This window comes from Balaenoptera musculus, chromosome 16 (genome assembly GCF_009873245.2).
Source record: "Balaenoptera musculus isolate JJ_BM4_2016_0621 chromosome 16, mBalMus1.pri.v3, whole genome shotgun sequence".
Taxonomy (NCBI): Eukaryota; Metazoa; Chordata; class Mammalia; order Artiodactyla; family Balaenopteridae; genus Balaenoptera; species Balaenoptera musculus.
The window spans coordinates 28,851,036-28,872,406 of NC_045800.1; the positions used below are offsets into that span (position 1 = coordinate 28,851,036).

Sequence of the window (21,371 nt, forward strand, 5' to 3'; positions counted from 1 at the left end):
GACACCAGCGCGGGTCCAGGTGACCAATACAATAACAGTATGTTTATTTCATACCAGGCTACTACGCAGCGAGAATGACTGAACAGCGCCTATCTGCACCAACTTGGATTCCATGTGGAATACTGAACAAAATAGACTTATACTGCATATATTCTTATACTATTTACGTAAGTTTTTTTTCTTTCTTTTTTTTAAGGATACACATTGTTTAAGGATACACTGATTTAAAAAGGGAGCCTGTTCTCTTCAGTTTTAAGATTACTGACCCCCCCCCATTTTGAATTGTCAGATTGTCAGAGTTAGAAGGAACAGAAAGCTTCTGTTTACAGGGGGAGCAGCTGAGACCCAGCTTAGTTGGGAAGGTCTATGGAGCAATATATATCACTCCTGGCTTGGGCCTCCACCCCCCATACTCAGTTAATAGTTTCACAGTTTCCCATTTTACCTTCAAGACAGTTCCCTTAACCCTGTTGACCTTCATTAGCTTGATGTATAATTTTGGGCAAATTACTTGCAATCTCTCAGCCTCCATTTCTTCATCAATAAAATGATGGTAGTTCAACCTTCTGTAAAGAGACCTCACGGCCGATGCTATCGCTGTTGACAAAGGGTTAAGCCGTGGCTATCGAGCTCTGCCCCCCGACTCACTTGTCACTGTCCATGATGGTGTGCAGCCTGTGGGCAATGGTGATGGTCGTGCAGTGGGAGAACTCAGTCTGGATGGTTGTCTGGATGAGGTGATCTGTCTCTAGATCCACCGCAGCAGTGGCCTCGTCCATGATCAGAATCTTGGATTTCTGAAGCAGAGCCCTGGCCAGGCACAGTAGCTGCCTTTGCCCTATGCTGCAGCCAGTGGAAGAAACAAAGCATTAGCCCCTAAGGACCAAGGAATAACCTGGGTTGGGGGTTGGAGGGGCAGAGTTCATGTTCCAGATCAGACTTTCAAAACCCACACTTCCAAATTCCCCTAGAATGCCTTAGCCTCTTCCACTAGCTGTTTATTGTTACCAAGGGCAATGTTTGCCAAACTTTCTCAATTAATTGGAAGACCCACCGCAGGTACTTAATTTAAAAATTCCTATTTCTGGGCCCTGCTCTCAATCAGAATGGGGAGGAGCCTAGGAACCTGTATTTTGAATACACCCCAGGAGATTATCATGTTTAACAAGTTTGGAAAACTCTAGCCCCAGAATAGTGCTTTGCATTTAGCTACAGTGATATCTCAGTACACCACTTCAGCAGTATTTGACCTGACACCATTAGTATAGGGTGAAACCGCATGAGAATGCCCCAGTGGCATTTCTTAGTGGCCTTAGCAAATCCATTTGTTATTTTAATGTGTAATTCTAGTCTCAAGTCTAATTATTTGTTCAAGGCCTTCTCCCTTGATTAGAAACCGTTGCTATCTAATGAACATGATGTCTTGGTGTGAGATGCAATGTTTGTGGAATTCGAATATGCCTGTAAAAGGCAAATCACTTTAAACTGCTAAAAGCCAGTAGTGAAGGCTGGGCTTCTTACTTACATAAAGAAGACTTGGGAAATGATGTGGAGGAAATATTCATGAATTTGGAATTGCTCTTTCCTGCTGTGGCCATTAGGGAACGTATTAAACAGGGGGTGGCTAAAGTTCTGTAATTCTCTGTAAGAAAATTTCTGCAGGAGATGAGAAGTCACCCAAGATGAACTTCCAGTTTTTCTCTGTAACGTAAGAACAGAGACACTGAAAAACTATTTACTTAACACTTCCCAACTCCCGCCTGGTTCAGTTGGACTTCATAGTTAACAGGCTGTTGCTGAGGCATCAGTATGGCTTTTCAGCTGCTGACTCTCCCGAAGCTGACTGATCTCCAGTCTCTGATCAGAGAATTTTAGGTTTCAACAGCCCCACACCAGGTCTGAAATCAAGGCGCTGGTAATGCCAGCTAAGTGTCTCCCAGCATGCACAGAGAAGGATGGTGTGATTCTGTTCTTAGGCCCCTATCACATTCTGCCCACATGGCCCTGCACACCTGCAGCATTTACTGCACAGAATTTACTCACACCAGGTGTGTCTTCTCCATCACACTGTAAGTGCTAGGAGGGCATGGATGGGTCTGTGGCATTTTCCTCTGTATTTCCAGTAGGTGCTCAATATATGTTTGTTGACTGAATGTTTGAATGGCCTTTTTAATAGGCCTGAAGACCTACTTCAGTCCTGCTAGTTCCTAGATCTGTCGCTGAGGGAAAACAAACATGCTGGTGTTCTCTACCAAGGCTCACAAGTGTTCCCTGGGGCTACACACTGAAATCACCTGGGGCCCTGATGCAACCGGTCTGGGGTACAGCCTGGGCACTGGGACTTTAAGTTTCCCGAGTGATTCTAGCGTGCAGCCTACTTAAGACTCAACCTTCTAGGCAGTGCATCTCATGCTGTAATGTGCTCACAAATTACCTGGGACTCTTGATAAAGGGCGGATTCTGAGTAGTAGGATAGAGCCTGAGATTCTGCATTTATAACAAGCTCCCAGGTGAAGCCAGAGCAGTGGGTCCATTAATTGAGCTACTGAGCCTTCCCTTCTGAGCTCCAACTGCTAATGGTCCCTGCCCTGCCCACCACTCTGAAGGCACCAGGGCTGCAGCAAGGCCCGCCCCTGAGCCACCAGCTTTGACTGAGAGCTGACCATCAGTGTGTGGAGGGAAAAAAGAGGTTGTTGTAGGGAAAATGCCAGGCCAACTTGTTAACTGACAGAAAGTGTGAAGTGTCAACATATGAGGAAACACTTTGAAAAGGTAACAAGAACTGTGAAGCCAAAAGAGTCTTTGTGCTGGTTTATGGTGTTCCAAGGACCCTGCAGACAGCACATCTCCATCTTCCACGTGCTCCTTAGATCAGGGCTTCTCAAAGTGAGGTGCCTGTAACAACCCCTGGGGATCCTTTAGAACTCCCATCTCCAGCAATGCCACATACCAATTACATCAGACTCTCTGGGGCTGGGCCAGGCATGGGGATTGTTTTCAGCCTGATTGCAGAGTGCAGCTGAAAACCCGCACAACAGTGGGATCTGCAAGCTCATGTTTGTAATGTCCTGTGAGGGTATGTTTACTGACAAAGGTTTTCAAGAGTTTCCAAGCACATTCACATCTATTTTAATCTTCACAACAGGTTCGTTTTACGCATTAGGAATTAGACCTGGAGAGTGAAAATTCTTTGATGCCAGGCGCCACCATGCATGAGTAACAAAAGTAGTGGTCCCGGGCTTCACTGGTGGCGCAGTGGTTGAGAGTCTGCCTGCCAATGCAGGGGACACGGGTTCGAGCCCTGGTCTGGGAAGATCCCACATGCCGCAGAGCAACTGGGTCCGTGAGCCACAACTACTGAGGCTGCGCGTCTGGAGCTTGTGCTCCACAACAAGAGAGGCCGCGACGGTGAGAGGTTCGCTCACCGCGATGAAGAGTGGCCCCTGCTCGCCGCAACTAGAGAAAGCCCTCGCACAGAAACGAAGACCCAACACAGCCAAAAATAAATAAATAAATAAATAAATAAAATTTTTTAAAAAGTAGCGGTCCCCTCGCCTCCTCCACAGCCTGTGGGGGAAGTGGGTTATGAAACATTACCTCAGGTTGTCACCGCCCTCTGTCACTTCGTAGGACAACCCAGCTTGCAGGCCATCCACGAAAGATTTGAGGTGAGCAAGCTCCAAGGCCTTCCAAATCGCCTCGTCTGAGTAGTTGTTGAAAGGGTCTAGATTCATCCTCAGGCTCCCAGAGAACAGGATGGGATCCTGCAAGTCAAGGGACGAGGGAGTTACTGGGGCTAATGTCAGAAAAGGAACCAGTAGGTACTTCCCTGGTGGCACAGTGGTTAAGAATCCGCCTGCCAATGCAGGGGACGCGGGTTCGAGCCCTGGTCCGGGAAGATCCCACATGCTGCGGAGCAACTAAGCCCGTGCGCCACAACTACTGAGCCTGCACTCTAGAGCCCGCGAGCCACAACTACTGAGCTCACGTGCCACAACTACTGCAGCCCACACACCTAGAGCCTGTGCTCCGCAACAAGAGAAGCCACCGCAATGAGAACCCCGCACACTGCAACGAAGAGTAGCCCCCACTCACCACAATTAGAGAAAGCCCCCGTGCAGCAATGCAGCCAAAAATAAAAATAAATTTTTTTAATAAATAAAAAAATAAACATCTGGCTTTTAATATATATATATACATATACACATATATATATTTAAATTTTTTTTTTAAAAAGAAAAGGAACCAGTAATTCTTTGTGGCCAAGAAAGTGAGCAGGACTGGTCTGAGGTGGAAAGCTGGTTAGTTAGTGGTCCAGCTTCTCCAAGATTTCCCCGCTGAAGGCTTGAGCTAAACACGGGGAGTTAAACACAGCATTAAGAGAAGTCCTTGGTTTTGTTGTTGTTTTTCATTCTGAAATTCATTTATGGATTTCCAAATTTGCCTTAGCATCCCTTAAAAAGATGAGAGGAACGTCCCACACCCCCAAATGAAAACTCATGGTTTGGAGGTGGAGGGATCAGGGGCAGGCAGGGGAAGGGGTCATATAGTTACAAGAGAAGAATTTCTTACGCTTTTGGAGAGGCTGGAGAAAAGAGTGTAACAAAGGGAGCAAACACCAGACAGACCAAAGCCACCCCAGAGACTTGGCTGCAGCAAGCAGAGGACAGGTTCTGATGAGGACCCACATACCCCGAGAGCCTCCAGGGCAGTCCTTGTTAGGGAGGGTCTGGAGAGGAAGCTGCAGGGAAGACTTTCTTGCTGGTGCACTAACCATTCCGCTTACTGGCAAAAATTGCCACAGATTCCCTCCCCTCTCTTTTAACCATATCAAATGGGGAGTACAAAGCTTAATAGTTTCAACCTTCAGCAGCAAAACTGCTAATGCTGATTGCAAAGGTCCTGCAAACCATGATGGGCTATAGAAATGCTAATCAATCATCTGCTCCATTTGACTTCTGCTGTGTTGCTGCCACCTACTGGTTAGATACTGACAGTCACACAAGCATATTACCAAAAAATGTATAACTTATTTTTGTAAGTTCTGGAAGCAATGTGTCTTAGGGAACTAGCTTAGGTATCCCAGGTAGATGGCAGAAATGATGCCACCAAATGAACACACATCAAGAAGAAGGTGCACATGTTCCTGTAGAACAAGCTGCATGTGACAGAGTACATCCTACAGCTCACCTGGGGGATGATGGTCAGTTTCTCTCGGAGGTCGTGGAGCCCAATGGAAGCAATATCTACCCCATCAATGGTGATCTGGCCTCCTGCAGCCTCTAGGATTCTGAAAAGGCTGTTTGTCAGGGATGATTTCCCAGCTCCTGTCCTGCCCACCACGCCAATCTGTAAATACAGTTCCTTTGCATGTTAGTTCACCATGTAATTATTGAGGGCAACAATTTAGCCTGGGACATTCATAATCACAGGTGGAAAAAGACAGTGACTGGCTACTCCATCTCTAAGATGTTAAACTGATTTTGGTTTTGGTGGGGAAAAAAGTACCTGGATGTCAGAAAAGGATGGCTTTCCCATCCTACCTCCTAACTTGTTGCTTGCTGAGAACTACATTGACTGCTGGAAATGTACACATCTGTTGCAATTATTCTCGGAAATTATAGATTTTTTTTAAAATCCTTGTTAAATGTGAGGAGAAGGGAAGGATTGGGTCTGACATCAGGTCTGAGAAGCAGACCCTGCCCTGGACCTGAGCATCAGTACCCAGACATTTTTTTGGCCCTGCATCAGACCCCAAGTCCTCAGAGAACAAGAAAACCATACCAGGACTTTGCAGACCAGAAGGAGAACTAGGCCATTCTCTCTGCAGGGACAAACCTCCACACAGCTGTTCCCACCAGTTCCTTCCCCGGGCCGGTGCTTCCTGACTTCCCCCCTCTACAAGCCTTGGCGCTTACAGGAAATGAGCTCAGTCAGCCACAGGAGGAGAGGATGCGGACGGGGAGATAGATAGCCTGTAAGGGCTCTCTTGCTCAGCCCTCCCCTAAGTCTGTTTGATCCTGTGTGGATATCCTGCCCTCTGGTGGTGGCGCTGTGTCCCTACACCTCCCCAGGGCAGAGGAAGCGCCCCAACCCTCTCACTTCAACCAGATTAATGAAAGCCCAGAGTCCACTGCTCTCCACCTCTATGTTCACAAGGACTCACCCAGGCCTTTCTTCAGCTCCACCTACCTTCTCCGTGCTCTTAATGTCACAAGTGATCCCTTTCAGTACCAGATCCAGCTCAGGCCGATACCGTACTTGGTAGTTGCTAAACCGGATCTCCCCTTTGCTGGGCCAACCTTCTGGAGGCCTCTTATCAGTCACCCATGGTGCCTGGCAAGGCGACAGGAGGAAAAGTGCTTTACACGGTGACAACTCGCTCAACCGTCCCCACAGGACTCATGTCACAGAACGGTAGCAGTGTGCCAGCCACCCGTGAGCATCTGCATTGAATAGCCTGAACTAGACTGGTACTTCCAGAAGGGTCCTCCCTTATTCAATTAAAGAAACCCTATCCCACGAGGTTGTTCTGTGCCTCTCCAGAATGAAGCCACTGTTTAACTTGGTGCATCCCAAGACCTGACTTCTCCCAAACCATTACCTATTTTAGGTTTCAAGAAATTAGGTTCTTTCAGTTAGAGCAAGGGAGACTTCCAGAGAACCTTTATGACCCCATGTGAAATCTCTAGATAAGGTGAAGATGCATTCTTAAAGCGGTGGCTTCTTTTTTTTTTTTGGCCTTGTCCCTGGCTTCTTCTGATTCCTCCTTACCTCATTTTCCACGTTTATGTACTCATTTATTCGCTCAACAGCCACAATGTTGGTCTCTATTTCTGACGTCATCCTCACTAGCCAGTTCAGGGTTTGTGTGATCTACAGAAAAACTGGAAGACTAAGGATCATCTCAGGCTCAGAAACCAACCCAACCAGTTAAACCACAAGGTCAATCTAGTGCCTACTCTGCACGCAGCACTATGCCCGGCTCGACAAGAGAGCAAGGAGAAGTATAAGAGACAATCCGCACCTCTTTGGGGAAGGAAATGAGGCCGGTGCATTGAAAGGTGGGAGGACAGTTTAGTGCTCAACTGTGTGGTGCTCACAGGAAAGGCACTACTAGCTTGGAGTGGCCTAGGGCCAAAGCTGAGGCTGGAGAGGCTGGCCGTTGGTGCAGGTCTCCTGCCTGTAAGCCCTTAGGGGTTAGGGGTGGCACTCTACCAATGGGGAAAGCATAAGGAAAGACACAGGGCAGGAGAAGGCCTTCCAAAAAACTGCCACCTCTCTCTGCTCTCAACAACAGCTCCATTGAGAACCCAGCCCTCAAGGTGGGACATCCACATGGACCCTTGTCCTCTGTTACCCCAATAAACTCCAGGTGCCTTCCTGCCATCACAGAGATAACATCTAACCACTAGGAAGATGACTGTCATGATCTGGGCCAGAGTCCAGGGAATCTGTGGGTTACTCAGAGGCAAGCTTCTCACATGCAAGCTTTCTTCAGGCAAAAATGTAGTCCTGGCACGTACACACAGGGAATCTCTGTAGAGCACATGGTGGTTGGAGAGAGGGAGGGCACAGGAGGCTGGGGACTACGAGTAACCACTTGGTGAAGCCTGGACCATATGAATTGTTGATATTTGAATTCTTTTGTTTTGGTTCAATATAATAGTTCTCTAACTCTTTGCCCCATCTGTCCTATGTTAATAAGCCTAGAAATGAAGGGATGAAAGGGCAGTGGCACAAGGAACCCAGTGATTCTGGTAAATGACAGAGTCCTTTTGGGTGTCCTGCCATGATCACCTTGGGCCTTATTAACGCCAACTGAAAATAGCACCATATAGAGCCTGCTGGTAGCTATGCAGACCCCCAGTATATTAGTTCAGAAAGAGTCCACAAAAGCTGGCTAAATGACTCATTAAATGAGTATCATTCATTAAACATTTACCATAGTGCCAGTCACTGAGTGGTAGGAAATAACATCTGATATCTATCCCTTAGTCAAACGGGGGATGCATTATATAGTTCTAGTAGACTCTATATTCTTTATTAAAATTAACTCCAATTATTCTGTGATTTAACAAAATAAACATCGAAGTTATGTGTTCAGAAGACTTTTTGGTTACTGCTGTATTATAATAGAAACTCATTTATTTTCTCTTTTGATTATAATCAAGCAAAGAGACAGGAAACTATTATATTGAATCATCTGAGATTGCTTCCTTAACTACCCAGGGCAAGAAAATTTATGTCCAGTTTCCCAGATGACACTGGTACCTACTTAGAAAGGGAAAGGAGCCTGTCCATGGGTTACACAATTAGTAAGAGATGGAGCCAGGGTTTGAACCTCAGTCTCCCCTGGTCGCTCTGGATCTAGAAAGGAATCAAGAGCACAGACTCCACGGTATACCCTAGACTCCATTTAAGAATAATGCATGAATTCAACCAAACTCCCAACCTTCAGACTCACACTGAGTGCATTGGACAGAACAAAGCCCACAGTGTCCCCACTTAGGGTATCTCTATAAATAACCATCATCAAGGATGAAAAGAAGACGATCAGGTTCCCAATCAGCTCCAGACGAACTGCAAGCCACCTGGAGGGCAACAGAACCAGAGAAAGAGGTGTCACTGAGAGGTGTCCTCTTCCTTACCTTACCCAGCAACCTAGGTGTTCCTAGAACATTCTCAGAGGGCTTGAGTTGGTAGGGCTGCGTTCTTAGGAGGTGCCTCAATTTGACTACGCCATGTGTTCCTAAAGTCTTTTAAATTGGATTTTAGAAAATAAATTGCATTTAAAAAGATACTAGAAGAGTTTGCTAAACTAAGGGAATCCTTTAGTTCAATGTCTCCCAAACTTGCCAAATCATAAGAATCATCTGGTGGCAATTGTTAAAAATACACAAATTCATGCAAAGAATTCCTGGACTCTTCCCCAGGAGATTCAGGGAATGGGTTTTAGGAATCTGCATTTTAACAAATGTTCCAAATGGGTTCTTTTGATTAGGCATGGGAAACAATGGCATAAAGAATCCAAATGTAAGGTTAGAAAGAAATCACCACAGGAAGGTTCAATGTACCCTGTCTGATTTCATGATTTTAAAAAGGTAGAGAAGAAGCTGGAGGTGGAGGGAAATTAGGTGTGAGCTGATGACAGGGAGGTATGTCGGGCTTTGTAGAGAACTGAATAGTATGTAGATTGATGTAATTTATGAAAACTGACTTTCCCAGTAAAATGTATTTAACTAAATTTGAATAATTCTAGCATGTGTACAAATAAATATGATACATATTTTACAATGGGGGTCCAACAGAAAATTGACTCTTATGCCTGTTTCCTTCTTGGAAAGTATCTAAGATATAACATATCTTTACAATCAAATTTCTGACCTCTCCATGTTCCAGGTAATACTAAGCATCATTAGCCTGCCCTTCACACCGCAAGACAGTGTAGAAGCCACTCAAGAGTTTTCGCTTCCTGAAAAAGACCTTCCTCCCCCAAGGACACATGACTTCTTGCCAGGGTCTAATGAAGCTGGAGGAATCAAGAATGCTCACCCTTTTCGGATTCACCTCACAGGATGTGAGCTTTTCATTTCTGTCATCATTGATTTTGCCTAAAATTTCCCAGCTTTCCTCCCTCCAACCTCTGCTTCTTTCACCACCCTACAAAGAGTGTCCTGCCTATGGAGAATCTCACATCCATTCTCAGGGAAGCAAATCGAATGTCCAGTTCACCCAGCACCTGAACAGTACCTGGGTTATCAAATGCTCACAGATGTCATGTGACTTCCTCAGTAAACCTGTGAGGTAGGTTGTGTTCCAGCCATTGTACAAACAAAGAAAATGAGATTTTCCTGAGAGGGGTCAAGACAATTCACCCAGCTTGGTAAATGGCAGAGCAGACAGAGGGACCCAGTCTCTGACTCCAAAGCTCATGCTTTCTCCTCTCTACTCACATGACAGGCGTGTTCGGCAAGAGTGAATTTCACAACACTGGCCACGCCTGCCCTCCCACAGCTAATGTCAAAAGTGCAGAACCCCGAAGCACATATTTGGGTGAATATTCAGGGGCAGCCTCACCTGTTGGAGGTAATCCAGGAAAAGACACATTTCTGGTTGGTGTCCGTCGCCATCTCATTGTGCTTTAGAAATCGCTCCTGGTGCTCAAAAGCGCGGATAACAGACAAACCTGACACAGTCTCACTAAAGTGAGAGTAGATTGGGGACCTGGTGACAGAGTCCAGTCGTCTCAGCTGGCGGGAAGTAGCCACATAAAATATCTGGACCCAAAAAAGTGAAGACTCAGTCATACAATCATATCACATATGCTATACCTCTTCCTTCATGGCCGTGACCCAGTATTCTTTACGTTGAGGCCACAGCTCACATCTGAACAGAGAAGCGGCTCTGGTCTCATCTCTGACCAGAGGAGAAATGAGAGAGGCTCAGAGGAAGAGGATGATGGGAAGATCTGGGGTTGGAGGGAACAGAGGAGCACGAAAGCGAGGACACCACACCTCAGCCCTAGAGGTTGGAATTTTCAAACCACGTAAGGATTTTTGTCGGCCTAATCCGTATGGTCCCAAGAATCTGCACATATTGTCTAAATGACAGTTTTGTAGTGGTTAGAAAAACAGTCTCTAAAAGATTTTATAAATGCTGCTGGGAACTGAGGGGTGTGGAAAGTGGAGATGGGCAGTAAATGGTCCAAGAAAGGTATGCCAAGGTTTTGATAAAAATTGAATAGAATCAGGTAAGTGACCAAAATTGTGCTTTGACAGTGTGTGAAGGTAAAGATCATTTGGAGGTGTGTGGAATGCTGAGGGTCTAAGTACTGGAACTGGATGTAATAGCACAGGCTGAAGGGGGAGGTTCAGTGGGGTGGCTTAGTGGTGCTACTAGATTCCAAGAGGATTTGTTGAAACTAGGAAAGAACTGGGCATTTGAGAGTCAGAATTCAAAATGTTATACCTGGACATTTCCTCAAATAATCCTGCCTCTTATTTGTTGGTTTGTTACTGACAAAGATGACGATGTTCCTGAGGAACTCAACACAAACACCAGGGGGTGTCAACTTACCACAGGCCACAAGTCTGCCCTTGACTGAAGGGCTTCAGAATTGTTTTCTCAAGGTGATCAATTCATCCCAAAGGTAAATGGTGGAACAAGAATTCTCTCCACAGCTTCCCTCCCCTCATCAGTTTTTATCATGGGCGTGGAGCCCCTTGCATTTGCTCTAGTTTTTCTGTGAGGCTTGGCTCTTAAGCTAACTGTGTCCTCAAGAACACACTGGAATTGAGCCTAAACCACCCACAGACACCCCAGTGAAAGGAGAGCTGCCCTGAAGTGAAAAGAGACCGGGCTCCTGCTGAGGGACATCTCCAAGTAGATAATCCTAAGCCAACCAAGGAAGCAGCCTTAGCACAACTCTTCTAGAAGCAACCAATTACCTTACCATCATGAAGGGTCTTACAGAGCTTCAAGACTTTGTCCAGAGCCAACCTCAAAATAGTCTTGGATCCAAACATAAATATGCCCCACTTAGACTTGCGGGGTGCGGGGCAGCAGTTAAGGTGAGATTGACCGTGAACTTCCACCCACCCATCAGTGCTAACACTTCAGCTTCAGAAAGTGGCCTACGGGCTCCTTGGTATGTTAATATCTGGCTCAATGACGAAGATGCTGGAGAGGGGAGAGTGACTAGCAATAAACACAAGAGAAGAGTCTCAGGAAGGAGCTTGGGCTTTTATAAGTAGAGAAGGAAGGAAACCTAGCCATTTCCAAACCTACCTGAACAGACACGTAAATGATGCCAAGAGGGATGATGACGACGACGAAGACTGGAGTGGCCAGGCAGATCATGACCAGGGTGCTGGTGATGCCCAGGAAGCACAAAACCCAGCTGCGCAAAGACGTGGGGAGGGTGTCATCCACCATGGAGATATCCTAGGGACACATAAGAAGGAGAGAGGGTGTGCTAATGAATTCCTATGACATTTTACATCTTCTCAGTTCCAGCAGGGAATTTGCTCAGTCACATCAAAATGCAAATAACTATATGTCCAGGGCTGAAAGAAAAAAAGAAATCCTCACCAGCTATTAGTTCTATGCAGATTAATTTTGACCCTTACCTGGCACAGATTCTCCATCTTTCCTTCCTCCACCCCCTCCTTTATCTCCTCTTAAGGGCTCAGTCATCGGCTCCAGAGGACCCTAGGTCTAATTCTCCTTTATGGTCTGAGCCACCTCCTCCGCAAAACATACTATATAATTAATGACAGTTTCCTTTTTCATGCAAAAGCAGTTAGCAAAATATGACTGTTGCCTAAGTAACTCACAGTAAGATCTCTTTTTCAGAAGATTAATTATATATATATATATATATATATATATATATATTATATATAACAACAGCAGAAAAGAGTGTGCAACATTTGCAAAATTCCTGTGTGAAATCTCCCCATCCAAAATTGTGTACTTTTTTAGGTTGTATTTAAGAGCAGAAAGCCCACTTAAGTTGTCTCCAGTGACATCATACCCAACCATCTTTGTTCCAGAGGAAGGTGACAAGTGGGGGCCTGCCCACTTTTGAAGCAGTCACCATGTCCCCAGAACCTGCCGGTGGGCTGGGAGCTAGACTTTCTGTGTCTGCTCCAAGACCAAACAAATAAGGCCTCAGAGCTCCTCAGACAGTTTTTTTAAATGTGCACCCTCTTCTACAAACAGAAGACTGAAAATTCTGTTGGTGATAGTTGAATATTATTCAGAATTGTCTAGTTTCCTCTGTTCCTGAAATTTCCACCTTATGTTCATTGAGAATCAATGACTTCGGTCTGGCCCATGGAAGAGAGCCATCTATATGATCTTAACATTTACTGAGCATCCCAATGCCTAGTACAGTCCTTGGCTCATAGAAGGTACTCAATATATGTTGAATGAATGAATGCTAAGGGTCCCAGAATCTGCAGTCGATGGAGAACCCCATTAAAATCATAGGATTCCACAATCCAGACCTCGTTTACTTATTTTTAAAGCATCAAAGATGGGAGTTTCGGGATGGAGGCAGCGACCAAGCAAAGGGTTGTCCTGCTATCTCTTTTATTCACTGTCACAACTAGTGATAGTGCTTTTACTTGTGTTTTTCCCTCTGCAGAGTAATCCTTCACATCCTGCTTCTGCCACTCACCCATCCCCTACCCCCGCCATCTCCCTGGCTAACTTCTAGAGTTAAGTCCCTCCTTTTCTGACATTTCCCACCCTCAGTCACCCAGGTTGAGCTGGTTTCTTTTCTCTGTCACTCTTTTGTACTCCGAGAATGCCACTGTACACATCGTTGTTACTGGTTTTCCTATATTCTATCATAATCCTTTACTTCCTTGGCCGTCCCCCTCATTAGATGGTGAGCTACTTAAAGGGAAAGAGTTGTTCATCCCTGTAACCCCAGGATCCTTAGGACCTCACACAAGGTGTTCAAGAAATATCTGCATGCTGAGTGGACCAAAGAACTGGAACTGCCCAGTGTTGACTAGGGGCACATGAGAATTCTTTCCCTGTCAGAAATAAAAAGATCCTCAGAATATAAACACGTCTTACAGCCCTTGAGATACTTACACCAGCAAACCTGTTCACTATCCGGCCAATGGGTGTTGTGTCAAAAAAACTCATGGGTACTCGAAGGATATTGTTCAGCAGCTGCTTGTGAAGAATGTTTGCTGCATGGACGGAACCATAGACACTCCAGAGATTTGCTATGAGCACAAATATGCCTGGAAATGGAACCAGTTTAGTCAGCACCATGCACAGGGATCCCTGAAGACTTGTGCAGGACATAATAGCAAATTTTTCATGAGTCCAGGCAAAGGACGTGGACCTGACAGACTGTCTCAGAGATGGCTGCCGTAGCCGTCACACATACCTTGTGCTAATCCCAGAGCTCCATAGACGCCAACTCTCAGGTCCCTCTGAGAGGCTGGATAGTTGGTGCTATTGAAGGTTTTAGAGTCACGGGTCCAAGCACTGAGCCAGAGGTTCGATCCGATAAAAGACACGGAATAGAGCACAAACCCAAAGATAATGAAGAATATCGAACACCATCCTATTGCTTGTAGGTATTTCAGGTAGATGGAGAACTTCACCTGCAAAACCCCCACCTCAATATTAGTAGAGTTCCTAGCGGCTTTTGGTGAGGAGTTACCTAGAATACCAATCATAGGGGGAGTACAGTCCTTTGGAAAGTGGATAGCAGGTGGCAAAATTTGGTAGTCTGTGATCACATTTCTGTACTGGGCCAGGATGATAATCAATGCTGAAATATAATGCAGGGTAAATAACCATCAGATTATTAATGAGCTTCTAGATGCAATTAAGAGGAAAAGATATAAAAACAGAGTGGGACAGATAAGGCTATACCACAGACCTTGGAATCTGTTTTATTAATGTTTAAGTTAAGATCTGAAATTTAAGAGCCTGGTTTTAAGTTTTATTAATTTGAATTGTGTGCTATGAGCTTGATATATTGGTGTTCTGTGGCTCCCGGAATTGCATCTCAAAGCATTTTTGTTTTTACCACATATCAGAATGGAATCAAACACTCATGAAGTGTAGTATGAGGATATTCACAGGAAACATGTCATTCTTCATGGAAATACAATTTGATAAAAAGCCCAGAGCCTCTGCTAACATTTCAATGATAAATTTAAAGACTGGCAAAGCACACAAGACATATCCCTCTGTAGATAGGTATTCAAGTCATCAAACTTAAAAATGTTCAAATCCCAAGCCTTATATCACCTCTAATGGTACTTTTTACTGTGGTGTTTACCTTTCCAGTTTGTATGAATTCCTTCTTAATTAGTTTTTGTCCTTTCACTGGCTCTTCCTCCTCCTTCAGGATATTCACATTCCGAGTTTTCAAGTCTTTTAAGGACTTCAGACGCCTGCTACTGGACCTAGAACTGAGAGATTGAGAGGGGAAGCCTTCCTGAGCATGTAGATGCATCCCGAGGGTCTTCTTGCAAGCAGGTGTCACAGTCGCTCTGCTCACATCAAAGTGCATTTCAGAGCAGATGGTCATGGGGGAAACACACCACCCCAACCCTCCTCCCCATGCAGGGAAACAAAAGAAGAGCTGGGAGTGTCCATGTGGACACTCAGGAAAAGTCCACAGAGAAAAAGAGAATGATCAAGTGGAACTATGGAAGTGATGGGGGCTGCCAGCTGAATGTATGACCAACCTGCGACTAAATGTTCGATGAAAACTGTTCTCTCTTTTCATGGACAAGGAGGCCACATCTTCAGGGATTTCCTCCACACTGGGCATCAGCCCATAGTCATCTTCTTCACTGTCCTCATTGACTAGGAGACACATCAAAGGTTAGGGAGATAGCTGCATAGAGCTGTCATAGCCCTATGAACAAGAAGAGAAGTCTTTTCTGATCTTGTTGGTCTTAATAAGAGATCCCAGATGTACACACAGGTTGGAATCTTTTACTCCAGAAATACAATTTATTAGGACATCTCATTGAAAAATACCAGGATAAAGGAGAGGTGAGTTAATATTCCACTGGAAGAGAAACGGTCAAAAAGGAGAAGAATATTCCCAGAAGCTTGTAAGTTCCTTTGGAGCAGGAAAGAACTTTTAAGGGTTACAGTAGACAGAAGAGTCATAATCCCCAGAAATGACTAAAAAAGTGAGTGTAAATTTAAAATGTTCTGCTTGAAATTCAAATAATTTGAGAAATTTTATTAATTTAAAGCATTTTAAAAAACATATCCTGGGGGCTTCCCTGGTGGCGCAGTGGTTGGGAGTCCGCCTGCCAATGTGGGGGACATGGGTTCGAGCCCTGGTCCGGGAGGATCCCACATGCCAAGGAGCAACTAAGCCTGGGTGCCACAGCTACCGAAGCCCACGCACCTGGAGCCCTTGCTCTGCAGCAGGAGAGGCCACCGCAATGAGAAGCACGTGCACTGCAATGAAGAGTAGCCCCTGCTCGCTTGCAACTAGAGAAAGCCCTCGTGCAGCAACAAAGACCCAATGCAGCCAAAAATAGATAAATTAAATAAATAAATTTAAATAAATAAATAAAATAAAAAACAAACAAACAAAAAAACATATCCTGAAAATAAAAGGTAAAACAGCTTGGTCTGTGAAAATGGTAGAGTTATGACCTCCAGAAATTGGTACCTCTGTAAAAGCAGTGAGCATACTGGCCAAAAATTGTCAAAATCAAATTTTCCATAACTTTGAAATTAACCAAAGGCTTGCAACAATCCAGGAGCATTTATTTAAGAAAAGTGGTTAAATCTCAGAAAGAACAGTAAGTTTTGTAATAGTTTAATTTACCCTATTCCTATTCCCCTCTCCTTAGATCTGCTGTAGCCTAGAAAACCAACAGCCTCACAATCATTGTAACCATGAAAATCACCAGCCTAGCAGCTGCTGGAAGGAACAGAGTGGATTCAGAACATGCTCAAAACCTCACTGCTGGAGAATTGTCATTATTTGACCTGTCTGGCAGTTCCCTGGAAAACCCCATTCACAGGGCTTGTCTTTATTGAACCTGACTTGGAGTTGGCTCTAACAATCAGCAGTAGTTGTTTAACATCACAGCTGCCTGAGGCAGTGATAACAGTTGGGGCAAAGAAGAAACTGACCAAGAACTTAAGAGGAAAAAAAACCTGGGGAATAAGATATCCATAGGGAGCTTTGATATCTTCAGTATATTCCTGGCAATCGAGAATGTCATACACATGTGTAGGGTTGCACGCATGCCAACCCAAGAAAGACTTGAGAATGTCCTATTCTCTTACCTCTGGCTTACCTTCAGACTCTGTGCAAGCAGGGAAAAAAGGCTGAGGCAGAACTATAAATTGCCTGCTGGCATGTTAGACATGTCCACCCCCACTCCCCATCCCCACAGAGCCTCTCAGCAAAGGCTGAGTGATGTATCGGTTCCAGGCAACTGAGGAAATCTCTGTCCAATCATTATCTGACCACTAAGCTAACCAAGCAGGCACTTCTATGGCCACATGAGACAAAGATTGTAGACTTAACAGAATTAGTTCAGGAAACTAAACAGGAGGAACAACAAAAGCAAACCCTGGTTGAGGATGGAGGGGAGAGAGATCATATTTCCAGAACTGTTACACTATTTAAAATGACCGGTTTTCAGTAATCAAGACAGTATGGTACTGGCACAAAAACAGAAATATAGATAAATAGAACAGGATAGAAAGCCCAGAGATAAACCCACCCACATATGGTCACCTTATTTTTGATAAAGGAGGCAAGAATATACAATGGAGAAAAGACAGCCTCTTCAATAAGTGGTGCTGGGGAAACTGGACAGCTACATGTAAAAGAATGAAATTAGAACACTTTCTAACACCATACACAAAAATAAACTCAAAATGGATTAAAGACCTAAATGTAAGGCCAGACACTATAAAACTCTTAGAGGAAAACATAGGAAGAACACTCTATGACATAAATCACAGCAAGATCCTTTTTGACCCACCTCCTAGAGAAATGGAAATAAAAACAAAAATAACCAAATGGGACCTAATGAAACTTAAAACATTTTGCACAGCAAAGGAAACCATAAACAAGACCAAAAGACAACCCTCAGAATGGGAGAAAATATTTGCAAACGAAGCAACTGACAAAGGATTAATCTCCAAAATTTACAATCAGCTCATGCAGCTCGGTATCAAAAAAACAACCCAAACCAAAAATGGGAAGAAGACCTAGATAGACATTTCTCCAAAGTAGATATACAGATTGCCAACAAACACATGAAAGAATGCTCAACATCACTAATCATTAGAGAAATACAAATCAAAACCACAATGAGGTATCACCTCATACCAGTCAGAATGGCCATCATCAAAAAATCTACAAACAATAAATGCTGGAGAGGGTGTAGAGAAAAGAGAACCCTCTTGCACTGTTGGTGGGAATGTAAATTGATAAAACCACTATGGAGAACAGTATGGAGGTTGCTTAAAAAATTAAAAATAGAACTACCATATGACCCAGCAATCCCACTACTGGGCATATACCCTGAGAAAACCATAATTCAAAAAGAGTCATGTACCACAATGTTCATTGCAGCTCTATTTACAATAGCCAGGACATGGAAGCAACCTAAGTGTCCATTGACAGATGAATGGATAAAGAAGATATGGCACATATATACAATGGAATATTACTCAGCCATAAAAAGAAACGAAATTGAGTTATTTGTAGTGAGGTGGATGGAGTTAGAGTCTGTCATACAGAGTGAAGTTAGTCAGAAAGAGAAAAACAAATACTGTATGCTAACACATATATATGGAATCTTAAAAAAAAAAGAAAAAAGAAAAAAATGGCTATGAAGAACCTAGGGGCAGGACAGGAATAAAAACACAGATGTAGAGAATGGACTTGAGGACACGGGGAGGGGGAAGGGTAAGCTGGGACGAAGTGAGAGTGTGGCATGGACTTATTAATACTACCAAGTGTAAAATAGATAGCTAGTGGGAAGCAGCCGCATAGCACAGGGAGATCAGCTCGGTGCTTTGTGACCAACTAGAGGGGTGGGATAGGGAGGGTGGGATACGGAGGGTGGGAGGGAGACGCAAGAGGGAGAAGATATGGGGATATATGTATATGTATAGCTGATTCATTTTGTTATAAAGCAGAAACTAACACACCATTGTAAAGCAATTATACTCCAATAAAGATGTTTTAAAAAAAAAAAAGACCGGTTTTCAACAAAAAATTATGAGACATACAAGGAATCAGGGAAGTATTGGACTGTACACAGGAAAAAAGCAGTCAAAAGAAACTATACTCGAGGAAGCACAGATGTTGGACTTACCGGACAAAGACTTAAATCAGCTATGATAAATATATTCAAAGAACAACAGGAAACCATGTCCAAAGATCTAAAGAAAAGTTCTCACCAAATAGAGAACATCTCTATTAGGCCCATTAGCATGGGCCCCTGATCCAATATGTCTGATGTCCTTGTAAAAAGGGGAAATTTGGACACAAATGCACATAAGGTATAACACCATGTGAAGATGAAGGCAGAGATTGATATGAAGGATGCCAAAGAATGCCAGCAAACCACCAGAAGCTAGGAGAAAGACATGGAATAGATCCTCCCCTATTGCCTTCAGAAGGAACCAATCTTATTGACACCTTGATTTTGGACTTCTAGCCTCTTCTATTGTGAGACAATACATTTCTGTTGTTTAAGACACCCAATTTGTAGTGTTTTGTTATGGCAGCTAATTAGGAAATACACAGAGCCAATATTGATATAGGTTACCTTTGCCCTCCTGACCTTCCCTTTATTCTACCATCTTGTAGTCTGTACCTTAAGCCCCAGAACCAACACAACAGCATGCCAGGCAGTGGGGCTTATACAACTTCGCAGAAATGGCCTATCAATGTTTCCCAGAACAAGGGTTTAATGAGCTGTTTTGCAAACTGTCCTTTGTACACAAAAGATAGGATTTTTCAAAGGGGCTCTCTACACATGGGGGTTTATAAACAGAACTTAGAAACTCAGAAACACAAATCAGAAAAAAAAAGTTTAGAATTAGAAGGAGAGGGCTTCCCTGGTGGCACAGTGGTTGAGAATCTGCCTGCTAATGCAGGAGACACAGGTTCGAGCCCTGGTCTGGGAAGATCCCACATGCTGCGGAGCAACTAGGCCCGTGAGCCACAACTACTGAGCCTGCGCGTCTGGAGCCTGTGCTCCGCAACAAGAGAGGCCACGACAGTGAAAGGCCCGCGCACCGTGATGAAGAGTGGCCCCCACTTGCCACAACTAGAGAAAGCCCTCGCACAAAAATGAAGACCCAACACAGCCATAAATAAATGAATTTTAAAATAAAAAATAAAAAAATAAAGGTAGAATTAGAAGGAGAAAACTGTCCAAGTTGTGGTGATGTGGTTGACTGAGCAGTAACTCAGGGGTATCCAGCATCAGACACTGCCCTTTGCTTGAGATCTTCAGTCCCCAAGCAGGTGCTTTTTGTTTTCTCCAGGCCTGTTGCGGAGCATATAAAGACTGATGGAAAGCTCTGACCCCTTCCTTTCTGCTGGAATCCCTGCCCCACTTTCCTGGGCTGGGTCCCAGACCCTATAGCCCACACCATCGTATTCTTTGTTCCCGCCCTGTCCCACCAATGCTTACAGACTTCTTGGTTTAGGCTTTTCTTTCCGAATCTCGTGGTTTTAAACCATCACATGTCCTGACCTCAAGGCCTGACTGTGATCCCACTTGCAGGCTCTGTAGTTACTGCCTCTTCGGATTGACTTTTGGAATGACCCTGTACCCTCCAGATCTTGCTTTCTCAGTCCTGACCTCCTGCTGATAATTGCTACCTGAAGCAGATACCCAGAACCATGCACAGGACTACTGCTGGCAGGTTCTTGGGAAGGACCCCAGAGACCAGGGCTCCATTACTGACTGGGGCTAATCAGCGACCCCAGTGGTAGTGGTATTGGGTAGGGGCTATTCCTGTGGTATACTGTGAGACTATGCAACTGCCATGACTTTTTTTTTCTGGTTCAAAACACCCAGTGGCTTTTGGTGTATTAGTCAAGATCCCTTTGTTAGGGCTTATCAACAGTTTAGCAGTACATTATTAGTACCAGGTATTACAAAGCTGTCCAGGAAGTGGTTTTCATGAATTTAGGTAGATGGGGTGGAATATGTGACTTGAGTCAATAGAAGCAGGGCATTCCCTAAAAGGGGGCCCCTTGTGCCACTGGTGTCTCTCCCACAAGGGCTAATCACCCCAAACCTCCAGTCATCCTCTAAAGAGTGCCCTTTGATTGCATGTCAGAGACTAGATGAGCAGGATTATCCCCCAGTTTGGCTCAGATATAAAGTTTCTATGTTTGAGTTTCTTTACAGAGACACAAAACACAGAAAGAACAGATATTGGATCTCTGGATAATTCATTTCCAAATTTAGTTCACTGGATACTGAACAGTTCAGGAGGTAAACAGTGGTAGTTTACTACTGCTACCCCTTCCCTACCCAAGTTCTATCCTGTTCCAATCCTCTTCACATACCTGTGGCCTCGTCTTTAGGACCCGTCTGTTTTATGAATGTTTTCAGATTCTTAGCAAACAATCCTTTCTTGGCCAACAGAGTGCTGTAGGATCCCTTCTCCAAGATGGTGCCATTCCCCAAAACCACAATCTCATCCACTTGGGGAAGAAAGTGAATGCTGTGTGTCACCAAGAGTCGAGTCTGTAAAAATAACAGTAAGTTGTGCTGACTACCCTATGTCCACCACGTTCCTCAGCTGACTATTAAAAAGGAAAAACACAGTCACTGTGGGGCTTTCCTTCAAAATGTGGTCCT

At 44.4% G+C, this 21,371-nt stretch overlaps 2 protein-coding genes across 2 annotated transcripts in view; one reads left to right on the forward strand and one right to left on the reverse strand.

The window, feature by feature from the left end:
• LOC118882312 (dynamin binding protein) overlaps nt 1-3,195 on the forward strand; it is a 141,605-nt gene extending 138,410 nt beyond the window's left edge. The window contains exons 18-19 of the transcript XR_005016757.1: nt 58-167; nt 3,146-3,195. The gene's annotated coding sequence lies outside the window, so the exon portion shown is untranslated. The remainder of the gene's footprint in view (nt 1-57; nt 168-3,145) is intronic.
• The window catches only part of ABCC2 (ATP binding cassette subfamily C member 2), a 64,193-nt gene that overhangs the window by 3,258 nt on the left and 39,564 nt on the right, over nt 1-21,371 (reverse strand). The window contains 13 exon segments of the mRNA XM_036827854.1: nt 649-843; nt 3,598-3,764; nt 5,191-5,349; nt 6,193-6,336; nt 6,775-6,876; nt 8,468-8,594; nt 10,081-10,280; nt 11,791-11,946; nt 13,612-13,766; nt 13,916-14,135; nt 14,822-14,954; nt 15,234-15,354; nt 21,077-21,257. Coding sequence (XP_036683749.1) covers nt 649-843; nt 3,598-3,764; nt 5,191-5,349; nt 6,193-6,336; nt 6,775-6,876; nt 8,468-8,594; nt 10,081-10,280; nt 11,791-11,946; nt 13,612-13,766; nt 13,916-14,135; nt 14,822-14,954; nt 15,234-15,354; nt 21,077-21,257 — 2,060 coding nt within the window.